The sequence below is a fragment of the Xyrauchen texanus genome, chromosome 24 (assembly GCF_025860055.1).
Source record: "Xyrauchen texanus isolate HMW12.3.18 chromosome 24, RBS_HiC_50CHRs, whole genome shotgun sequence".
Classification (NCBI taxonomy): domain Eukaryota; kingdom Metazoa; phylum Chordata; class Actinopteri; order Cypriniformes; family Catostomidae; genus Xyrauchen; species Xyrauchen texanus.
In genome coordinates, this window is record NC_068299.1 from 37,428,825 (window position 1) to 37,454,565 (window position 25,741).

General features: G+C 35.8%; 2 protein-coding genes across 2 annotated transcripts; one reads left to right on the forward strand and one right to left on the reverse strand.

Moving 5' to 3' along the window:
• Positions 1–1,256: 1,256 nt before the first annotated feature.
• Positions 1,257–10,917, reverse strand: LOC127617457 (proteasome subunit beta type-1-B-like). Its single transcript, XM_052089428.1, has 6 exons — positions 10,750–10,917; positions 10,260–10,367; positions 10,050–10,131; positions 2,141–2,270; positions 1,901–2,007; positions 1,257–1,547 (listed from the first exon to the last, which is right to left on the reverse strand). Exons 1-6 carry the CDS (start codon positions 10,848–10,850, stop codon positions 1,362–1,364), a joined length of 714 nt encoding a protein of 237 aa, XP_051945388.1. The 5' UTR covers positions 10,851–10,917; the 3' UTR covers positions 1,257–1,361.
• A 5,810-nt stretch (positions 10,918–16,727) lies between these two features.
• LOC127617458 (p53 apoptosis effector related to PMP-22-like) lies at positions 16,728–23,751 on the forward strand. Its single transcript, XM_052089430.1, has 3 exons — positions 16,728–17,018; positions 19,583–19,723; positions 21,571–23,751. Exons 1-3 carry the CDS (start codon positions 16,814–16,816, stop codon positions 21,780–21,782), a joined length of 558 nt encoding a protein of 185 aa, XP_051945390.1. The 5' UTR covers positions 16,728–16,813; the 3' UTR covers positions 21,783–23,751.
• The last annotated feature ends 1,990 nt before the right edge of the window (positions 23,752–25,741 follow it).

Consider the following 25,741-nt stretch of genomic DNA (forward strand, 5'->3'; position numbering starts at 1 on the left):
AAATGGCACATTTCCACTGCACGTTACATTTCGACTCAACTCACTTTAAGAAGCTTGCTTTTCCATTGCAGATTAGTGCCGCCAAAACATGGGTGGGATTATAGGCTGATCGTCATAGTTGCACCGCCTCTACTGTCCTGACATCATCTTAAACACAACACAAATATTACTGACCATAAACAATAACAAGACCGCTAGCTGTTCGTTCATTGTGCTCATTGCATGGTGATTTTACACACGTTTAACAGTTAAATTGGCCTGGTTGTTTTAGAAGAAAGCTTTCCAGTAGCTGGTCAACTAAATAAAGTGAAGCTTTCAAGCAGAGTAGCGAGTCCAGGGCACTCTCCATCCCATTGCTCGCCGGTTTAGTTAGCGTCCATTTGGTTGAACCCACTTCCACTTTTCCTTGATGGTTCTGAAGTTACTTTTTTTTCTCTGTAGGTAGGTCCGGTGTGTTAGCTGCGGCCAACAGCTGAGACCCTTCCTGAAAGGCTTTTCCGTTTCGCTCGTCACTAACGAGTGGACCGTCTGCACCTCGTTTATTGACCACGCCGTGGTTTTGTGCATAGCCATTTCTTTTTTCACAATTTGAAAGTCGTGTGAACAAATGATACTGCTATCGCTGTTGCTACTTTAAAACTAGCGGGTGGTATTGGAAATCCAGTGACGCTAGTAGTGACCATTCTCTCTGACCAATCAGTGATCTGCTGGATTTTGACGTCACATTTTGTATCGGCTCGGCTTGCTTGGAAACTCAACCGAGGTGGTACTAAAAAAAAGTATCAGGTAGTATCCACAGTGGAAAACCCCCAAAAAGCGAGCAGAGTTGTACAGTGCAGTGGAAAAGCCCCATAACCTGCTCTCTCTCATTGCCATCTCACTGCTCAACGCTACTGGACACGCTATGGAATGGTAAGGTAAAGTAGGCTTTGATGTGTCATTGTGGTCAGATGCAAAATCTACCAAAGTGTGACATTACAATATGGAGGAAATAGATAAGTCGTTTAGGCAACTTGGTTTCCACAAATGCACTTTTTGCAGTGAGGAGCAAGTTTTGAGTTCTGAAACTTACAGTATGTTTTTATAGTACAATGACCTCTTAAATTTAATTACAATTGTATTCCTCATGTCAGGACCCCTTTAAAGAAAAGGAAGGACAAGTCAAAATTAATCAACAAAACAAATGCTGTCCGATTGCTGTATTGAACAAGGAATATTCTTTTAAAGGCATAATAAATGGAGTACTGATACTGATGTTGGTAACATACGCATTTATTCTTGAGAAAGAATATAAAAAGAACAGCAGAATATTGGATGCAACTGGAGAAAAACAAAAACAGGCTAATTTTGGCAAAGACGTCTCAGTCTTTCCTCAGTGGCACGATCTCTTCTCGAATGCCTTCCTTGGTGACGATGCAGATCTTGAGGGCATCTCCTGTATAGACATCTCTCTCTGCAGCGGAGATGAACACATCCTTCACCAGCTGCACAGCCTTCTCCAGAGTCAAGGGCAGCTGCTCCACGTTCTCCATGTTCTTAAATCCAATCTGAGCACAAGAAATTCATTTAAGCTTTCAGGGTTTGACAAACTGCATTAAATCTTTCTCTGCATGTGGTTACAGGATTACATTTCTATGACATTTCTATGATCTTTTCAGTCATTTGTGATGACTGCAGTACAACAAATACTTTGGCAAATTATTTATCTGTTTATTTATTTTTGCATTACAGTACTGGTAATTTAGGAGGATACATTTATTGATGACAAAAGTAATGCAAAAACCATCAATGGTCTGAAAAAATAAATTATCTATATTCATGTGATTATTCTATGTTAATTAATGTATTATCTCTATTAATTAATTATCTTTTTTAATTACATTAAGATGGATTTTCTTACCTGGTTGTCCAGAAGAGGCTGCAGCATTGCACTCGCTGAGCCACCTGCTTTGTAAGTGTCTCTCTGGTACGATCCGACTGGATCAAAACTGTAAACAGCACCTCGACCTTGAATAGGAAAAAAAAAAGTGAATTAGATATTAAAAGATCATTCTTTATCATTTTTACAAGCATTGTATTCCAATCCAAAATGGTCAGTCTATCTATACAAATCCTGCTCGTCTGAGCTTCACAAACTCACCCTCCTCATCGAGACCACCGATGATGTTGTACACATAGTAAGGGAAGAAACGCCTTCCATACAGGATTGTTGACAGCATGGCTGCGATGGCTCCACTGGTCATGGTCTTATTATTTGAATGCTTGTACATCTAGAAGAGAGGGAGTATCACTCATGAGGAAACATCCTGGACCCTTTCATGGTTTCTCTAATTTAACATCCTGGATGACATGAAAAGACTGATGTGCTAACTCTTAAAGGGATAGTTAAGATTAAGATTCTTTACTGTCAACTGACAACTTTATTGTCATTGTGCAGAGTACAGGTACAGAGCTGTTTTCGCATATCCCAACTAAGCTGGGGTCAGAGCGCAGGGTCAGCCATGAAATGCGCCCCTGGAGCAGATAGGGTCAAGGGCCTTGCTTAAGTATTGTATTAACTTTAAATCATGCTCCCAATGAGCAGCAGTACATGTGTGTGACAATCGCATTGGCATTTGAAACACATGAGAACTGACGCACGTGTGTCACAGCCGGAAGAGCAACGCAAGTGAGGAGGAACGCTGTACAGTAGCTTGGTTAGTTTTGGTTTAGATCTGTTTCTTTTGCTTTTTTCACTGAGGGGTGTACTCAATTTTGTTGCCAGCGGTTTAGACATTAATGGCTGTGTTGAGTTATTTTGAGGGGACAGCAAATTTACACTGTTATACAAGCTGTACACTCAATACTTTACATTGACAAAAATGTTAGGGGTGTACTCACTTTTGTGAGATACTGATATATATATATATATATATATATATACGTAACCACCTAACCATTTACCGTCAGCAAGAATCCGTCTAGACATGCAGGTGGAAAATTACTAACACAAATGAAGACATAAAAACAATAAAATGTTAAAATAATAATTATAATGATGATAATAATCACTGAAAAATATATCATGGTTCGAGGTGAACGTGGTTTTGTATTATTTTATATAGTTTGTATTATTTTACAGGCTGCCGAGTCACGTTCAAAATAAACTGCTCTGTGGAAATAAAGTGAACTCAAAGCACCTCCTGAACTGAGACGTCTGAGGTCATTTGCAACACTCTTAAAAAAATACAAAATAAAAATCGGAAGGCAGAAACAAAGTGTGTGATTTTAGATGCACATGTTTCACAAGACTGCACGCCTCTGTATGGGCGCATCATATATGCCCATATACAAAAATCAGTTTTCTGTCATCTGTTCTTAATAATATAATAAAGAGTGTTTCTTCAAACACTTGTCTTTGTGTCTACGGCAAATTATTTGTAATATTAATTTGATAATAATAATAATAAATTTAATAGATTAATGGAAAAATTAGCCAAATATCGTCATGACATGGTCAAAGGCATCAGCTATTGGTGATCACTCTGACCATCATTGATCCCAAGATCTTTTGACACCGCTTTTCCCGGTGTCACTGCGGCCCGCTTCATGCATGTGCTTGTAAAAATTATATTTTAAAGGCTCATTACTACGGTTTAGTATTTCTCTGTAATGTAGAACTGTGTTAGCAATATTACTGCTAACATTCTTTCTCAGCCCTGGAACTCAAACCAATTTCTGACATTAGTGTTTTTCCTTGAAGTCACATACACAGCCAATCACCAGCACTTTTAGATTTGGACATATCTAGCATGCTACATACTGATCACTGACGTTGACGAGATTAACCCCTTAGGTATTGAAATTTGGTACCGAACGACAAGACATTTTTCGATACACGATTGTTTAGAGAGGCATTTCGATCTGTGCCTAAAATTTATTGAACTCGATACCCAGCCCTAGATTGAGGTCAGGGCTTTGTGATGGCGACTCCAATACCTTGACTTCGTTGTCCTTAAGCCATTTTGCCACAACTTGAGGTATGCTTGTGGTCATTGTCTATTTGGAAGACACATTTGTGACCAAGCTTTAACTTCTTGGCTGATGTCTTGAGATGTTGCTTCAGTATATCCACATAATTTTCCTTTGTCATACTGCCATCTATTTTTTGAAGTGCACCAGTCCCTGCTGCAGCAAAGCACCCCCACAACATGATGCTGCCACCCCCATGCTTCACGGTTTTGATGGTGTTCTTCGTCTTGCCTCAGGTGCTGCACCCTTTTTCCTTCAAACATAACGATTGTCATTATGGCAAAATGGTTAAATTTTTGTTTCATTAGACCAGAGCACATTTCTCCAGAAAGTAAGATCCTTGTCCCCATGTGCACTTGCAAACTGTAGTCTGGCTTTTTAATGGTGGGTTTTGGAGCAGTGGCTTCTTCCTTGCTGAGCAGCCTTTCAGGTTATGGTGATATAGAACTTGTTTTACTGTGGATATAGATACTTGTCTACCCGTTTCCTCAAGCATCTTCACAAGGTTTGCTGTTGTTCTGGGATTGATTTGCACTTTTTTTTAACTATGTTAATCTCTAGGAGACAGAATGCGTCACCTTCCTGAGAAGTATGATGGTTGTTTATACTTATGTACTATTGTTTGTACTGATGAACCTGGTACCTTCAAGCATTTGGAAATTGCTCCCAAGGATGAACCAGACTTATAGAGGTCCATATTTTTTCTGAGGTCTTGGTTGATTTCTTTTGATTTTCCCATAATGTCAAGCAAAGAGGCACTGAGTTTGAAGATAGGCCTTAAGGTACACCTCCTATCAGAAGCTAATTGTCTAAAGGCTTGAATTTTGGAATATTCCAAGCTGCTTAATGGCATTTAACTTAGTGAATGTAAACTTCTGACCCACTGGAATTGTGATAGTCAATTAAAAGTGAAACAATCTGTCTGTAAACAATTGTTGGAAAAAATGTTCATATCATGCACAAAGATTTGTCAAAACTATAGTTTGCTAATATGAAATCTGTGGAATGGATAAAAAATTTGTTTTAACCCTCTGGGGTCGACGGACGCATCCTGCTGGATTTTTTTGTCATTGCAGCGGAAACAACATACAATTCTCTGTCATTTTTGGGCATACAGATAAGTGTATAGAAACTATAAAGTGTCTACTTTTATTTGTGTACACTCACAAGAACAACAAAACCTTGTGCTTTTGTAAAATAAAGAAAATAAAAAGGGTGAGCTGCAAGCAGTCTCTGGGTTTACGAGCATATATCTGAAACACATCAAAGAAATTAACTGAAACTCCGCAAATACTTATCACACAAACATATGTCTAAAGAAAGCTTAAAATGTCTACTTTTAAATAAAACAATTCAAATTTAAAACAAACATTCTCCTGCAATGCAATCTGTTTGAAACAAAGCGATGTACAGTTTTTACTGGTTCATCTAATTATCTCTAATGTGATCACACCCACTAGCAGAGCACGCCATTCATACGGTATTGTGCTGAGGCGATCAATGCAAATGGTAAACGCCCCGACTGTGCCTTAAAAACAACATGTCCGTTCATTTTTCTGCACGTTTGAAAGACAGCACGATACACAAGTGAGAAAACTCCTGGATAGTGATGAAGAGTTAACATTTTCCTCAGAAGAAGAGCGGGACTCCAATGAACGTTTGTATTTTGAAGAGAGACTTGATCCAGCCGAGGATACAATTTCGGATGAGTTAGTCATTTAGTTTTCATTAGTTGACATGCTATTTTATATAAACATGTACAAATGTTACTAGTGGGACTGTTTCCAGACTTGCCAGCCAGGATTCAGAGTATTGACATTTGAAATATGACTCCTAATAAGCAAGTTTTAGTTACATTTAAATGCTGTTTCGGCTAAAGCAGGCATTTAAATTGTATGCTGTATGATATAAATAATAATATGAATGTTTAGCTTATATTTTATCTAGTGTTTATGCTGCCTCATTATCATCAACAAAGCTTGTGCTTGCAAATATGTGTTCAGGTGTAAATTAGTAAAATGCAGTTTAAATATGCCCATATTAGAAAATCATATTAGTGACACTGAAGACTGCAGTAATGATGCTGAAAATTCAGCTTTGATCACAAATTGCATTTTACAATATATTCAAATAGAAAACTATTCTTTTAAATTGTAAAAATAGTTCAAAATATCACTGTTTATGCTGTATTTTGGATCAAATAAATGCAGTTTTGGTGAGCAGAAGAGACTTCTTTTAAACGGTAGTGTAGGTTTAAAATTAAGTAAAGTCTTTATATAAAGAAAATGAATAGTCAGATTACTTTTTTTAACTTAAAACTTAATTTTGATCATTAAGTCTCCTCACATTCATTCTCTGTCTGTCACATTCCTCATTGATATGCCCTGGGGAGGGGTCTTTTGTCTCCTCAGGTGTGAATTACAATCCATATTCATGATAGTTCACCCCTCCTCGCATATGACCTTTCTAACACTAAAAGTGTCTTACAAAAGTTAGATTACTATATTGTTTTGTATGAATGAGTGTTCAGGATGGTTTTCACATCATTTTGTAGCAAAGTAGATCCAGTTCTCAAAAAGCTTGTGGACAAATGTTTAGTATGTGTTATATGGCCTTATTTCAATGACTTAAAAATTTAGTTTTTTCAAAAGCCATGCATAAACGTAATTTTCTCAAAAATACAAACCTGTACATACATGTTGCTCACATATTATTGTAGCCCAGTTTGTGCTGAATACAGTGTTATCAGACTTTAGCCATTCATGTTTTAAAGCAACTGAAAAAAGCACAAATGTCAAGGCATGTCAAAACTTCTCCAGGGCCCAAAACACCCTCAGACCCCAGAGGGTTAATGACTTCAACATAAGTGTATGTAAAATTCTGACTTCAACAGTGTATGTATGTGTATGTGTGTGTGTATATATATATATATATATATATATAGGCGGCCAAAAGTTTGGAATAATGTACAATAATGTTTTGCTGTTTCGGAAGGAAATTGGTCCTTTAATTCACCAAAGTGTCATTCAACTGATCACAAAGTATAGTCAGGACATTACTGATGTAAAAAACAGCACCATCACCATTTGAAAATATATTTTTCATCAAATCTAGACAGCAGCATCACTCCAACACCTTATTCTTCAGTAATAATGCTAAATTGCTAATTTGGTGCTAGAAAATCACTTGCCATTATATCAAACACAGTTGAAAGCTATTTGGTTTCTTAAATTATGCTTAACATTGTCTTTGTGTTCCTTTTTTATTTGCCACAGTATGCAATAGACTGGCATGTCTTAAGGTCAATATTAGGCTAGTGTTGTCAAAAATACCGGTACTCCGGTACCAAGTCGGTACTCAAACAAAAAAATTATTTACGATACCAGAATTTCTGGAGGTACCGGGGGACATAGTACCCATGCAGAGTCGGGAAGTTTTGAATGCTCACAACAAGCAAAAGATGACGACAAGCAAAGCTGCTGCGGAGTCTCAACTGAATCTTGTCGAAAAGAAAAGTGGAAAAGGCCAGGTTTGGAAATTCATAGGTTAGGGAAACATCATAGATCAGCAAAAACCTATTTGTAAACGCTGCTTTTACAATTTTATGACGAAAGGAGGAAACACATCAAACTTAATAAAGCACCTGAAAGACAGACACCTGGATTTATTCAAGCAAATAAAGCAGGTGAGTTTAAAAGCATATTATCATTTGCATTAGGGCTGAAATGTTTAGTTTCAGCCCTAATGCATTATCGACATTGTTGAAAATTCAAAATTTTCAAAAATTTCAATTAAAAAATTGTTGAATTGTCGTTTGATCTCATTTCACGTGAAACATGAAATCACAATAAACTGTAACTATGACACATGAGAGCAGCAGTTCACGCCTGATGGAGGAAGAATTACACAGATCAGTCCAGATGCACTCGAAACTTTCAGTTTATTTTATGTAGATTCCAAAGTATTAGGGAATGATAAAAAAAAAATACATTCAGAAGCATGTACCGTTGTGGAATAATCGAAGGCTGAGCTCTTTAAAGGAAACATTCCGGCGTTACATCTTAAATGCAGTTATATTTAATGAGTTATAGCTTTATGTGGCAGGGCGGAGGGCGGGGCCGGGTCGTGATACTACACACCTGGTCCCGTATTAGGCTAATTATGCCTCCGTGAGGTTAAAAGGCTGACTGCAGAGGGCCTTTAAACCTCACGGAGGCATAATTAGCCTAATACGGGACCAGGTGTGTAGTATCACGACTCGGCGCCGCCCTCCGCCCTGCCACACTTTATTTAAGTACAAATAATACAGAAGCAGCTCATGTTAATAATTATAAACTCAGAAACTGGCATTTCTCTCTGTGGACGGTGCCTCTTCTATAAGTTGCGCGAATGTCCCAATCTAAGGGGGAGAGATTGAAACTGTACCTGGCTGAGAGAGACTCTGCCTCAGAGACGCTCATCTCTTGAGCGCACATGCTTAATGCAGCTAGATTAGAACTTATTTATTCATAATATCTATATAAATATGTCCATATGCATTTCTTATCATGAAGAAAAATGGCAATATGCAGCTTTATTAATAAGAGAGCAATTTGCACATTAGTTTGGAAATTGTTTTTTATTCATTCTATTTTATGCTTTGTTTATTTAGGTTTTGTTTTTTAGTACTTGGTAAATATTTTAATTAAAAGTTGAAGCAAATCTTATATGAGTGTTCAAAATACTTAAATCATACATTGTTCAGTTTTGTTATAATTAAAAAATAATATATTTAAATTAAAGTGTAGCTCAATGGCATATTTTTGTGCTTAGTTCTGCTGCTAATGTTTTGCAGACTTTGTTATTAAAAGAGTATTGTTTAGTAACCCGTTTTTGTGTTTTGGTACCGAAAATGGTATCAAGTACCGTGAAATTTCACTGCTATTGGTACCGACTACTAAAATTTTGGTACCGTGACAACACTAAAAATGGCAACAACAATAAAATTCTCTAGAAACTCTTCATTCAATCATTGTTTTGAGGAATGAAGGCTATACAATACTTGAAATTGACCAAAAAAAAATTAAGATTTCATTCAAAGGTGTACACTACAATCTTAAAAGACAAAGGACAACTGTCTCTTACAAGGACAGAAAGAGATGTGGAAGTCCAGATGTACAACTAAACAAGAGGATAAGTACATCAGAGTCTCTAGTTTGAGAAATAGACGCCTCACATGTCCTCAGCTGACAGCTTCATTGAATTCTACCCGCTCAACACCAGTTTCATGTACAACAGTAAAGAGAAGACTCAGGGGTGCAGGACTTATGGGAAGAATTGCAAAGAAAAAGCCACTTTTGAACTAGAAAAACGAAAAGAAAAGGTTAGAGTGGGCAAAGATACACAGACATTGGACAACAGATAATTGGAAAAGAGAGTTATGGATCTTAACCCCATTGAGCTTTTGTGGGATCAGCTAGACTGTAAGGTGCGTGAGAAGTGCCCGACAAGACAGTCACATCTATGGCAAGTGCTACAGGAAGTGTGTGGTGAAACGTCACCTGAGAATCTGGACAAACTAACAGCTAGAATGCCAAGAATCTGCAAAGCTACCATTGCTGCATGTGGTGGATTTTTTGAGGAGAACTCTTTAGTAGTTTAAGTAGTTTTTTTCTTCAAATTGTAATAGTACATTTTCACGTTATTAATGTCCTATACATTTTGATCAGTTGAATGCCACTTTAGTGAATAAAAGTACAAATTACTTTCCATAAGAGCAACATCAGTACATTATACCAAACCTTTGGCCGCCAGTGTGTGTGTGTGTGTGTGTGTGTGTGTGTGTGTGTGTGTGTATATATATATATATATATATATATATATAAAATGTCTATCTGACTACGTGACTATGAGACAGTCTGTCCAACTAGGTAGTAGCTAGGAGGCTGTTTTTCCTTAATGTAATGTAATGTCTGTATAACCTTCAAACTTTTAAAACCAGTTTAAACTTTCAGACAAGGCTTTGTCAAGCCATATATCAAGTCCACTATCAAACCCACCTTCAGTCTTGCCTCAATAATTTTGGTTAGTGTCAAGCAGTCACCATGGAAACCACTGCAGCCAAGCACAGTATTGTTTGTCCTTAATGGGAATGAACCACAGAGATTAGAATCCGCTTTCAGTATGTACTGCATCTCATCTGTATGAATTGTCTGTACATGCATTGAATGACTCACAAAATGTTTCATGTTTACCACACAGTCACTCACAGTTTGTAGCATTTTGGGGAATCACGGCTGTGGATGCTGTATCCCTCACTTAAACGTGTGTCTGAGGCCACAATAGCAAAGTCTTCACCTGCCACGGCCAGCACAGTCCTGAAAAGATCATATTGAACAAAACATTCATTGCTCAACTGAAGAGTTTTCATAAGATTAATTGAACTTGATCTTACTAAGGTGGAGATGGCATAAAATAATGTTATTAATGCAATCTTTTTTGTTCCTCATTTAATAATATTATGATAGAGAAAGTAAAACAGTTCACATGAACTCAACCAGTATTTATAGTAGTGATTTTACTTCACTGACTCCATTTAACACTTGAAATGACAAGTGCTATTGAAGCTTGCAAAATCACGAATCACATTACCAAACAGACTTTATAAAGAGTTTATAACTGAGTTTCTGTTATGATTTGAAGTGTCATGTTCGCTAGCTCAGGTGGCTAAATGAGGTAAACAGAAGACACTGTTCTTACCCTCCGTTGAAGGCATAAGGAGAGAATTTATGCTCCATTGGTCCCGTGTAGTGATATTCTTTCATCTTTCCATTCTCACCGTAAGTTTGTGCAGACAGCATGATTGATCGAACACACAAAACCCGCTGTATCACTGCAATATGGTCACCGGAAGTTGACAGCTCCTGTGTTCCTGTGCGAAACGTCACAGAGAACCTGCTTGTAGTCACGTGGAAGTTATAGCGCCGTCTGCTGGTTTTATTTATTTATTTATTACTAGTGCAGGTGGCTATATGTATATGTGTATGTGTATTCAGGGGCGTAGCAAGCTTTTCAAAAGTGCGGGGGATGGATGTGGTTTGTTTATTAACAATAAAAACGATGAATGCAATGACAGAAGGGTACAAAAATTATAACATACAAGATATTAAAAAGCATCCCATTTAAATGAGTGATACTAGAAAAGTATATTATGTATGTATATATTTTTTTATTATTTATTAATATATTTACATTTGTACTTTACCATATTTTTATATTTATTATTTATTATATAGATGTATTAATGAAGGTGGATACAGATCGTAAGTTAACTATATTGAATATATAAAATAATAATGGTTTCATTTCGTTTTTATAGAATTTTTATATTGAAACATTTATGTTTATATTGTATTACTATATTATTGATTTACTTATTTATACAGGTGAATACAGAACTTAGTGAAATAAATAAAACGTTACAACCAAAGTATTAATATATTAAAATACAATTTGCATTAAATACATATAATATAAATGAAATATACTGTAGCCTCACCCACCACACACACACACACACACACACACACACACACACACACGATATCATTCTAAATGTAATACGTTTATATTTATATTATATTTATATATTTTTGATTACATTTATATGAAAATATACTATTATATTTACATATTTATACAGGTGAATACAGAACTTATAATTACATAGGCTATAAGAAAACGTTACAAAGTAAGTATTAATATATAAAATAAACATTAACTATAAAATATATGTAATATATACAATTATAATGAAATCATTTTAAACTTTTTTTAATTATTATATTAATTTTATATGATTTTTATTTATATTTCAATTTATTGTTGTTGTGTGTTACTGTAAGGTATATCCATCTATGTGTAGTAAATAAATGTGTATCTAGTTAATACATACAAACAAAGTGTTAAAATTAAAAAGGCCTATATTTTGTCCTGCAATGTGGCAAATGCATTTTAAAAGTATAAATATTCCATATTACCTCTTAATTAATATGAGGTCATAAAGGCTGTACATAATATAAAAAAGGGAATAAATGCAGTATACTGGTTAAAGTTATTTTAGATAGGGACATGTCAGCCTCCTAAAAGTATTTCTTGTCAACCTATATACTATAACACTTTGCTTGTATCTTGTTTTCATTTGTAATGCATGTCAGGTATATCCACCTGTGTATGAATAAACTAGATATCAACTCTCACTGAATGCAGGTTAAATGCGACAGAGAAAGTGCAAAACCCTGCCAGATGTCTGGATCAGATGATGTAAAGAGCTCTTCATTAAAGTTACAGGGGACACAACTGTTATCAATATCTACTTAATACAATATTTAAGTAGCTGTAATTACAAGAACTCTTACAACAATATATATAATTGCTCCAAAATATAACTTGTAACTAGAATGTTTTTTTCTTTCTTCAAATCACACTTAACTTAAACTATTGTATAGACATTCATACAGTATATTAGTCGACATTATAGAAGTGCTTTGTTAGATCACACAGAACTGACCTTGGTGTCAGTCAACAATTCATTCACCCAAGTGTTTATTCTAGATTTTATTAATAATCCCTCCCTGATGAACCTGAGAGACTGACAGCTGTGGCAACAATTGGCTTGATTTAATGTGACACTGCAACACTTGTTTTCCAAAAATGTATTTAAAACCACCACTCACAAAAACATGCTGAAACAAGCTGACACAGATCTTCCAAGCCTCTAGTGAAATTTGTGAAAACCGCTTTTGTTGGGCGTCACACGCCCCATATCTTCAGGCATATGTCCAGGTGAGAACCGGTCAAACGAAGGAGTGTTCAGGCGAAGCTGCCTCCACCCTCTGCACAATGTTTCCTGACTCATTTGAACATTCAGTTTATAATTAGTTGATGTCTCCAGAATTTTTTTACTGATTTCTTTTGTCATTAACTCTTTTGAATGTTCACAGAGACACCACACCCACCAATGTGCCCCATGAACTACTCACATCTGATTCACATGAAATTATAAGTGCAGGAATAGGAAATCAGACTTTCTATATGGGTGGATAAAAAGGATGGACATGAATCGTCTTCTGAATGGGCAGTTCCAGGACTTCAATGGTGTGAAGGCTTTAACGAGCCCTTTGATTCATCTGTGAAGATCACCATAGAAGTGTAATGAGCGTACCAGAAAAACAAAACATGCACAGAAACTACCATATTAATGTGGTATAGATTGTATAAAAAGTTGGGATTTTGTGGGAATTATGACCAGTTACCAGTTACACACCAAAAAAAAAAAAAAAGTAGTTAATAAAACTTTGAATGAAATTGAAATAGACTTAAATATGCTTACAGTTTAGAAACACCTTTTGAATTTGGGCAAAAACTAATAAAAAATACCCCTAATGTATAAGCCCAGAGCGATATCAGACCCGAATAGTCACACACTTGTTGACTAAACCATAATGCTGCTATTGTTTTATGCACTTAAAATAAATCAAATAAATAAGAGTTAGGTAATCCAGAAGTAATCATAATAGATTACCTCCATGTAATCTAAGATGTGATGTTACTGCTTACATGTAATTTGCATGTAAACAAGTACAGGATTACAATTCAGAAGTAATCTACACAGCACTGCATATATGTAACCTCCACAAAAATAACTTCACATTTTTATTAGTGGTGTGGAACTGCAAAACTTGTTCCCAAGACTTTCTGCTCCATCATGAATTTCCTCAGGCTGAGTCAGCATCAACAACAGCCATGTGTGCAGGACACGTGCTTCTCACTGCCATCAGATTAACACATTTACATGAACAACGTCTCTGTAAACTGTATGTCTAAAGAAAGCAACAACAACGTATTGCTACTCATATCCTTGTGTTTTAGAATTTAGAAAGCATTTAGCTCAAATTTGAAAACGAGAAAGATATGTATAGCCCCAAATTTCATTGATCACCTGCATAATGTATCTGTTCCACCCATTTGAAAACTCACTGTAATATGCTGCTAAGATTTTAAGGAAATATAGAATTTACAATGAAATACTTTATTCACAAGTTTACTGTAAAATAAAAGTAAAATTTTTCCAACATTTCCAACAAAACAAACATAATTGTTGCATTGTGGGATATACAAAGTTGAATTACTTGGACGCCTATGGCGTGGGGATTTATGAACTTTTGTAAAGTATGAGCTATTTAGAATGAAGTTGGTAAATTACTTTAAATCGTGCTTATATGAGTGAATTTCTTTATTTTTTTTATGTTTTGTAGGCTACTAATGATCCTGTATGAGATTTTTGTTATTTTAAGGGAATTTCCTGAGATGCATTACTACAATTAATCTGAAAATATACAAGACATTACTGTAATACAGACACACAGCTATCAATGAGATTGTACAGAACAATCCTGCTCACAGCACACAATTGAACTCTTATTTTCTGTTGAGATTGATTAACTTTCTTTGCGTGGGGGGTCCCAGAGACCCAAAGGATGTACATGTAAATAATAATACCTATTATAAATGATCCTATTATAATACACTGAAAAAACTTTCATAGGAAAAAACTAAAATAATTTACACCCTCCCCCCCAAAATGAGGCAGCACTTTGTACCCACTTTCTTTGTGTACATTTTTTTTAATCAATTTTAGCATGCAATATAGGTTAATGGTATATTTTAACCAATGTTTATGAAAAGTCATTAACAGCAATTAACTTCAACCGGTCGCAGCCGTTTGGCATAACACAGAGGCCGTTTCAATTTATCGCTGCATTTTTGGCCCCGTTTCACAAGCGGCCCACCAGGAAAGGTCCCGGTTCTCCCTATGGCCGATCTGCCCTTGAGTTTGTATATTATAAAGCCATTAAAATAACCGATGTCCTTCAGACCCAAACAGAGCATGTGGATGAATAAAAACCAGGCACGTGCACACATACACATCAAAGGGGGCTTGAGCACCGTCTGTTTTTCTTCCTCAAGAGAAAGTGCCCTTTTTTCTGGGAAGCTTTATTTTTTAAAGAAATGTATATATATATATATATATATATATATATATATATATATATATATATATATATATATATTGCTGTTTGCGCACAGCTTCCTGTCAAACAAATATATTTATTGAAAAAAAATCTAAATATCAGGATGGGGTATGAGACTTTGTCAAGTTCCTATGCCCTCCCTCCATCCGCGCAGCAGTGCAGCACATATCAGTTCATCAGACACACAGGCTGTGTCTCATTTCAAAGACTACATGCTAGGTAGGACGCGTCCTTTGAAGGCTGCAGTATACTGAGTATAGTATACCATCCTCCTTTAAACAAGTTGGCCTTCGCAGGATGAACGAAATGAACAAAATGTAACATGGTTGCTATGACAGCACACCACTCACGAGCACTTCAGAGAAGGGAAGGGAACAAAGTTCCTCTGGAAGCGAATGTATGAGGTGCATTTTAGGAGAAGTATAATGATGTAGAGAGAAAAGAAAATAGATTTTACAGGTGTACTTTTAGTCTAATACTTATTTTAATTATATATTAATATATTATACATATTATATTCTCTACACCCGTCTACTGAGGTACTTCAACTTGGGAATTAACATTACTTACGTTTGAACATCGTATTTAAGGGCAAATTGCCGTTAGTTTTTTATAATTGTTTTACTTTTCCGTTGAAGCAAAGAATTGTGGGTTGTGAGTGCAAACGAAGGACACACCTCATGCATCCTCCGGATTCCTGTGAAAGAAGGTCACATTCGAAGGCTGCATTCTGAGTGTCCTACTCGCTTTTCTGAAGCATTCTGAGTGTCCTACTCACTTTTCTGAAACGAGACAGCCTCGCTGACGTGCGCGGTTGACAAATGTGACCTCCGGAGGAATCAACCATCACCAATGCCACACAGATAGACAGGCAGGTAGCAGCCCCTCCCAGCTCCTATCCCAGTTGTGTTTTTCTTGGCTTGTGTGTAGGTGAGTGGTGATGAACGAAAGAATAGGCTACCAGCGCCTCGACTTTACAACTAATTAGCCACAAGACAAATATAGTGTAAATATAACTTGTGTCTTGCTAACATGAATGTCTAATGAGCTACTAGCTAATGTAATAAGTTAGCTAAAGTTTAGCTAAGGCAATATATCATAGCCATAGAGGCTAATGTACTGTACTTAATGGAGAGACTACACGTGAATACAGTAAGATGTGTGTCTAATGACGTCATCACAATCGCCACCTTAATATGCAAACGTAGGCGTTAAATAATTAAAATGCGCACATTTGCATTCATTTATGAAACAATTGCATGAGTGTGAGGGAATTCAAATAAATTGGTTAGGTAGTCAGAGTTGTGTTAATATATTTCACTTTTATTTATTTATATATATATATATATATATATATATATATATATATATATATATATATATATATATATATATAATTATGAGAAGTGCCCCTTTTTCCACTTGAGCCTCTGCCCCCCCAAAATATCTGTGCACATCCCTGATAAAAAAAAATTGTATGACTATTATGGTAAATTACAGCTAAAGTAAAATTTTACATTTCATTATGATTAAGTGTGTGTGTCATGTCTGTCACCAATGAAGGTCCAACCCTGAGAGCTTTTAAACAGGTTAAGCTCCTCACAGATCAGATCAGGTTTCACAGAGGGGTGGAGCTCCAGGAGAGTTAAGTAAGACACTTGGGCCGAAAACACCCAACACATCGGTTGTACTCATCGGTTAGGAGACACAAATCAGCGTTATTATCGAACATGTTTCGTTGCGGAATCTCTTATCCAAGATGCAGGTGGATCCTTCCTCTACTTCTGCTGTTTGCGGTGATTTTTGATATTATTGCCATCGCAGCGCAGTCTGGATGGGTTGAAGACCAGGGCGCCAAATCCCACTACGCCAGCATGTGGCAACAGTGTCGAGGCCGCAACGATAATTGGGAATGCAAATCGCTCATGGAGTTCTGTAAGTATTTCATCGTAATAATGAGACGATTTGAATCCGGCTTTAGGAGTGAGATTAAAAGGTAGATTGATATTCGATTCAACTTTAAAAAAGGAAAATAGAATCATTGGAAAGTGTAAAGAACATTAAAGTTTGAACACATTTTTGCCATTCCGTAGGCCTATATCAACTTTCCGTGAAAATACTTGCCATTACATACACACAAATAAAATAATAACAACAACACAAAAATAGACTGAACAAGAAATTAGAAAGGCTTTATTCAATCACATTGGCCTAACAAATAACTTATTGGCTACTTTTAAAATAAATAATTAATACAATTATATTACAAACGTATCTGCTAGAATCCTAGTGTTTTATTCAGTTTTTTAATGCTTTATTAGAAACATATAATATACACAACACATAGGTCCAACTGTATAGCGAATTAAACGAGTCTCACATACATTACACAGAGCGACAGAACGTAAAAAAAAAAAAAAATTAACTTCTTTTAAATGTAATATATTCTGCCACTGCCACAATAATGTCAAAGTTGACAATGTTGCCATAGCAGCAAGGTTTTTGACGAGGCCATGGGAACAGATGCTTATTCAATTAAATAGTTATAACATAGACGTAATTGTGCACTAAGTTATGCTTATAATAAAATTCATTCAGTGTAATGAAACTTCTCATCATAGGCTATTTAAGCCAGTTTTTTTTTTTTTTTTTTTTTAATCAGACTTTTACATTGTGGTTCAATCATATTAAATTATTTCTAATCAGCGTTGTAGCAACATTGAATGATGATGTAATTACAGCGGATTTGTGGAAATAGTTGTGGAAAAACTGAGACCTATCAGTGGAGTTCTGTTCATTACTATAGAGTAAAAAGCAGCAGTTGTTTACAGAACAGACGTGCACATTTACAGAAAGTATTTTATATGCACGAATAGCACGGAGTAGTATACAACCTCAGTTTTGGGACCACAATGTCATAAGTATTTATAATTCATAGCTGTTCCTAAATGCCTCCGATAACGTTTGCACTAGCCAAGTGATTAGATCTGGCATCAGACCCAAAACTTCTATTTGTAACAATCAAATATTTTTGTCATACCCAACCACACCCTTCCTTCCCCCACCCTGCCTGGTGTGACTGTTCTGAACACTTTGAGCAAAAACACATTCCTGTTATGAGGTTTAGGAAGCCAGACATTGTCACTACAGCTTCTCAAGGCCACAGTGAAACTAGTTAAGCATTGCTGTAGATCTGTTAATGTGTAACCAGCCATATCTTTGAAAGTTGCCTGTTGTTTCTATTTGAAGTTTTTGTTAATGTTGCTCTTTTCTTTTTTTCAATTTCTTGCATTAATCGTTTTGAGCTTTTAGCTAGATGGGTTTAAACAAAGCATGGCTGTAGATTTGGATATGGATGATGTTACGAGAATGCTGAATAATCCCTACCAATGTTTCTGGTGATGTGGTTGAATACAATATAAGTAATGAAAATAAGTAACTTATTAAGTCATATTAACCCTTGTGAATAATAAAAAAAAGAAGTTACTCGGAGGTCCTGTAGTGGTTCCCGACCCTGTTCCTGGAGGCCCTCCAAATCTATATATCTTCCTAATCAAACAGACCTGATTAAACTCATCAGCTCGTTAGTGGAGACTCCAAGGCCTGGATTGGTTGTGTCAAAAAAGGGAGATATACAAAATGTGCAGTGTTGTGGGGCCTCAAGGAACAGGGTTGGGAACCACTGTTTAGAGGACAAAAATGTCCACGTCAAAAAACTGCCATAAAAATAGTATAAATGAATATTATTTTCCACTTTCACTAACTTTGAAAGTTGGTTTTTAACCAACATCAGTCTTGATCATAACTAGCAAATATTCATTCATTTGAAAGATTTTAACCCTTTAAATGCAAGTTTGTTTACATAATGCCACTGTTGTTTTATACACACACACACACACACACACTTCTCAATACACGTATACAAAGCACACACAATTTTAGCTGCATCATTTATTGAATTGGGCTGCAGTGCAAATAGGAAAAAAGTATGTCTTTGCTCCATAGGCTAAGGGATCAAATATTGCAGTTTTAATGAGTTTCAATGGGGAAATTTTTGTCCTTAAGGTCCTGTGTTTAACTATTATGAATACACAGTGTATTATAGATGTATTATAGGAACTGAGGTTGAAATATCAAAATTCCCCCCAAAATACACACCTTTGGCAAAATGTATCCCATTGGCATAAACACATCCAAAATGATTGAAAAAAACAAAAATGTCCCTAAGGTCACACAAAGGTTAAGTGTTATATGTTTGTGTCATGTTTTTATTTCTAAAATGAATGCACTTTATTTCACATTTAAATGAACGAGTAGCTAATTAATTGAATGAGTTGCTGTCTAGCACACTGCTAGAACACAGTGTTATCTGTCTGGACTATTTTACAGGCCCTACCTAACCTTGATTTTTACAGTTTTATAATAGTTTATAACGGCTATTAACACTAATGAAATAAGTTGCCTGTCAATGAAAAGTCTTTCTCTTGGTTCTTCTTCAGCATGGGCTCAGGCCGTCGCTGCTCTGATGATCATCGGCCTCATCATCCTCATCCTTGCCTTCATCATCTCATTGGTCGCTCTCTGTTGTAGCCTAAACATCACTCTGCTGCCTGTAATTGGAGGCTTACTTATCGTGGCTGGTAAGAGCATTTGTTTACTTTAGTAGGATATCAGGCCTTGAAATGTGACATATAACCCGTCCATACAATTTCCTTTTTTTTTCCCCCAAAACTTTTCTAATGATCTGATCTAATATCAAATGAGAGGTGAACAAAACAGTCACCCTTACCCTTAACCAACAACTTAACCTAACCGACAGTGTCCTAAAAGCAAATGCGACATGAAAAGCACATTTTCTGATGTACAAATGTAGGTGGGTCTGTAAATATTTTTATGATGCTGCTCAATCAATCCGAATTTAGTCAACCATCCATTTTAAAATATAAGTTTCCACCAATGCTAGATTCATTTGATATTAATAATCTTATAATTTGCTTTGCATCCATTAAGTTCCAAATAAAAAGAGATAATTAAGGGAACTTTTCCTAAGTATTTTTTAAGTACTTAATTCACTGTATTATCTGTGTGCAATTATTATATTGTTACCATTAAATATACTGACTCGTTCAGTAAAGGTTCGGATCAGACTGCTCACCCCCACTGTTGTTAAATGTAACAATGATCTTTGTGGTGTTGCCATGACTGCACGATTCCAAAGCACAGCACCCACCCCTCCCCCATCCACTTCACAAGCATTCCAGTGTGAAAGTTATAAGGCTCTTTCCTCACTGGACTTAATCATGCCTCTACTGTCTGATTTTCTGTGATGTCATGGCTTAACATAAAGTGATAGTGCACCCAAACATGAACCTGTCATCATTTACTCACCCTCATATTGTTTCTACATCTTTTTTTTTCTCGTTTGAAACAACATGAGAGTTAATGTTGGCTGAATTTTCACATTTAGGTGAATTTTATACAAGTATAAAGTTGGTACCTATTGTTGACTAGAAGTTACAAATTAATTTATGTTTCTATCTACCTTCACTAGATCATAAATTGTGCCACTCCTTAAATCGACACCCTTAGGTTTCATTAGAAAGAGTATACTGTAAGCTAGCCTCATCTGAAATGGTATGTACATGTTGTGACAAGGAAAACTTGGCCAGGAGCCTCTGTGAACCATACCTGTTTCAGCAGAATAGTTTATTCCCCTTAAATTAGATGATTACAGTTTTGTTTACTGAAAGCCTCAGACACACACCCAAAAAGGGCTCGCCCTCACTCACACGTACATGCAACACTCTTTGAGTTACGCCCGTCCCTCTGACAAGTCATTGAGTTTATGGAGCAATGCATGCCAACGTCATCTCATTAAGTGTTTGTACGTCAAGTTTGAACAGATTTAGAGATGTAAAAAAAGTTAACAAATTGTTTGAGTTTCATATACAGTATTGAATTAATAGGTTGATTTTATTGGATTTTTTAGGGCTGGGTGAAAAGTATAGATTTTCCAACTAATCACAATATTTATTTGAACAATCCTGATATCGATTCCTAAAATGCCAAGATTTATATTTTACCATACTACAATGCTTGTCAATTTTGCGCTATACCCCTAAAAATGTCTGTGATTAGGCACCTGCTGGTAAATATTCATATTGAGTTGTGTAGTGGTGAAGAAGTTCAGATCCTGTCACTGTGTATTCAGAGTAAACGTTTGGTTTAACTCGTTTGTGTAATGTGTTTCCAAACTAATTATGTCTCTAAATGTACTTGCTGTTCTTTACAGTCAGTTCAGTTGTTGATTAAAAACAATAAAAAAATTAACTAACAATTCTAATTACACATAGCGTGGATGCGGTAAATAAACCATATGTCTCCTAACCATTTCCTCAATAAAAACGTTTTACTCCTAAAGAAATTGTTATTTTAAAATAAAAGAATTCTCTATAGTGCTGTGTTTTAACTGTATCTCTCATTACAGTAATCATCCAGATAATCGCTCTGATCATCTACCCCATCAAGTTCAATGAGATCATCTATGAAGGTTATTATGACTACACCTGGGCATATGGCTTTGGTTGGGGCGCCACCATCCTTATGTTGGGGTGCGGAATCCTCTTCTGCTGTCTTCCCCGCTTTGAGGATGAGCTCTCTGGCATGGCCAAGACCAAATACATCTACACCTCTGCCTGAAACCCCCAAGTATTCTATTAAAGGACTGTGTTTTGCCACCCAAGACTGAATGTCAACGCTCACCACACCACATTGTGCAAGATATGCTGAAGCTTTGTCATTTTTACACAAACAAAGTGTAGCCGCATACTGACTGTGATGAGGGCTGTGGTCGATGCCCTTGTTCCTTGTTCTTGGGGCTAATGCAATCAGCTTTTGAATTTATTTGAATTGGATTTTCTTTCACAAACAGACTGGGCTTTCCTATTTGTCATGAGAAACCCCATAAAGTGTTTTTCAAATGTAATTAATTATAATAGTAGTAACACTATCAAAATGCATTTCCAAGCACCTCAGAAAATAATGACGTTTTAAGTACATGTAGTTTGTTTGAATTGCACGAATAAGGACTTCAACACAAATAATGAATTCTGCCAAGTGTAACATTAACTAAGATACTAAATCAACTCATGATTAACTCATCAACACCAAATGTTTTCACACATAAGGATTAAGAAACCAACTGAGCGCCATGTTGCATTCCTGACCAGAGAACTGATGATTTTATAGCAGAGCTCGTCTGTCCATCTCTTAAAGCTGACCACATTTATGTCCACATCACCAATTAAGGTAATTGCATGGTTTATCATTTATTCCCAAACGTTTGAAATGCTCCATAGAGGTTTAAATACTGGCAAATCTATTCAGAATATTCCTGCACACAGAGGATTGCCGAAAAACCAAAACTTGCGCATTTACTCCACTTTTCTAGCAATGTGTAGAGGCTCGCTCTTGCTATTTATTCCACTGCATTTTGCTAATTCTGCACATGTAATTTAACTAAATAATGATATCCTCCATTTTTAAAATAAGCCTCAAGTGTAACCCATCATAAAACGTTCTAATGTAGATTTATGGTGCTTTCACCTGTTTGTAGGCTTAATTAATTTGTTCTCATTTCTTTCAAAATGTGTGCTTGAAATTTCACACTTGCTTGACATTTCGTGCCCCCCACATAACATTTTTATACTTGCACACTGCACAGACATAAACTAAAAACAGATATTAATGTCACATTACACAATTAATGTAGCCTATATATCCAGTGTCATCTGGTGAGAAAAAATATTATATAAATAATATAATTAAATTACAATTTTGAAAATAATAATTAAAAATAATTATACTTATCTATTTACCTATAATACTTACCTATCTGAGGCATATTCTATATAAATAAACTATAAATGTAAGAGTTACCTTTTAAAATGAGTTTTGAGACACTTCCGGGTTAAGCCACGCCCACATCTCCAATTCAGTCCGAGTACAGAAACGGATACAGATCATTTTGTCATGATAACAGATACAGATAATGGCTTCGCTGCACACCACTAGTGCATACTAATGTAATTACACTGTAACATGAACACTGCGATGTAAAATGTGGCTGAGTTTTGTTATTTTTGGACGTCTTGAACATCTTTAAATATCAGCATAAAGAAATCATTTGTATAATGTTTATGCTGTTTTGTGTCATTCCATGTCGACTGTTTTGTTTGTCATTATAGCAGTCATGCATAATAGATTGCACACTAGTGATGTCCCCCAAAGTGCTCTTACTGTCAGCAAACAATGCAACTGGCCAAGTCCAGTGTGTATGAATAAAGCTTATTTTTTTAGCAATATAGATGACGAAGTGATAGTATGATTTAAAAAAAATATATATTGATACATTTGTGCCTTGATAAGTTCACAGCTTAAAATGAGTATCTGGTTATTTGAGTGCTAATGTGGAAACCAAAAAGAATAACCACCTCAAGGCGAAATGATATCAAATGTATATTCTGCTAGGCTTGTATACTATGCAATGTTGTAGGTTTTCACTACGTTCTTACTAAATTTTGTAACCATTTTGAAGGTTGTGTTAATTGTGGTTCTTTGTGTTCTGAATTGTAAACCATACTTCAATAAAAGGGAGATTTACTATTAAGATACCAATCAGATTTCTTTTTGTTCTTTAATTAGAGGTCAAGTCCTGAAAGTGAATTGACACCTGTTCTAGGGTAAAATTTGAAGTTATATATAATTTCCTCAAGGCACTAAGCGTACCAGACAAAACTACATAACAACATGATCACACATGAAGTCGGAGTATTGTTTCCAAGAGTTCCGGTACCCTAGGATTGGCCACATTATGCAAACTCATTGCCAAGTGCAATCTCCGATCAGACATTTGCATCAGCTCCAGCATATTTACCTTTCACCAGAAGGGCGTTGCGTCAGCAGCATGTTGAGACTTGGGTTCGGATTCCACGTTGAAACAGTTTTTTTCCTCTAACATTAAATTTGTACTAAAAGATGGTTATGTTTGGGTTGGGAGGTACAGTTAATAAAATATGCATTCCTCCTCACTGCATTACATCCTGTGCAGCTGAAAACTCGATTCACAACTTCACAAACATTTCATCCAGAAAATGCTGCTCACACATGTCCATTTGACCAACAACAGTTACTGCTTTGGCCACTGGGGGCAGTGTTTCAGATTTCTGTAAGGACAGACCGATTTTATCTAAAGAAATGTCCACCTACTGTTTCAGATTTCTCTCTAAAATAAAATATGTTACAACTGAAGTATAGTTAACCTAAAAATTTTAATTCCCTCATCATTCACTCACCCTCATGCCATGCCAGATGTGTATGACTTTTTTTGGAGCTCCAGAAAGGACATTAAGTCAGCATAAAAGTAATCCATATGACTCCAATGGATAAATCCATGTCTTAAGGAGTGGTATTATAGGTGTGGATGAGAATAGATCAATATTTAAGACTTCTTTTACTACAAATATTCCTCCCTGCCCAGTAAATGGCGATATGCACAAATAATGCGAATCATCAAAATCAAAAGCAGCAAGAAAGTGGAGATTTATAGTAAAAATAAATAAAAAAAAAGGACAAATATTGATCTGTTTCTCACCCACGCCTATCATATTGCTTCTGGAAATATGGATTTAACCACTGTACCCATATTTTATTCACTGTATTACCACTGATTACTTTTATGCTGCCTTTATGTGCTTTTGGAACTTCAGAGTTGTGGTCACCAATTACTTACATTTTATGGACCTACAGAGCTGATATTTTTTTCTAAAAATATTTCTTTGTTCAGTAGAAGAAAAAGTAATTGAAATTTTGGATGGGGTAAATAATGAGAGAATTTGCATTTTGGGGTGAACTATCCCTTTAAACAGCAATAACATAGCAAAAAGTTATGCTTCTTGGCATGACTTAGTTTTTGGTATTTCAGAAAACTGTGATTATCAAGTTCAGTCTTACACCATTCCACCAATTTTACCAACTCATGCAATCTTGACCTGCATTTGGTGCACTTGTATGGAGGATTCAGTGTGCTGATTGATAAATCATGACAAAATAAATGTATTGACATTTGACACATTTCATTATTTATTTTTTGAAAGACGTACAGACACATACTGTATATTAATGCTTTTATTTCAATATTTATTTGTTAATATGGCACACTGAATCCTCCACAGTGTAGAAGCTGCCTATAAAACAAAATGCAGAAACGTGATCCAGGCACATAAATGGAGGTGGAGGTGGAAGAAAGCATGAGTCACAGTGGAATGACACACCTACAGAGACACACCCGTCCTGTCACACATGATCCCATCTCAAAATACCTATCGCAACATTGTCAAAACAATGAGTTAACTAACATAAAACAAAAACATGTTTCTCAACATGTTCCCTCATGTCTGAATATCACATTTATCATAGGTTTTAAAGATTTACAGTAGCTCAACCAGAACCTCAACAAATGTTCAGAGAACTAAAAACTAATTTTTAATTAAAATTTAATTTTTCTTTAAATGATATTTACAACCAATCGTAGTTCTTCCAACTCCCAGTCCTGAATAACTCCAGAACACTTTAAAGAGTACCATCCTCGTGCTAGCAAA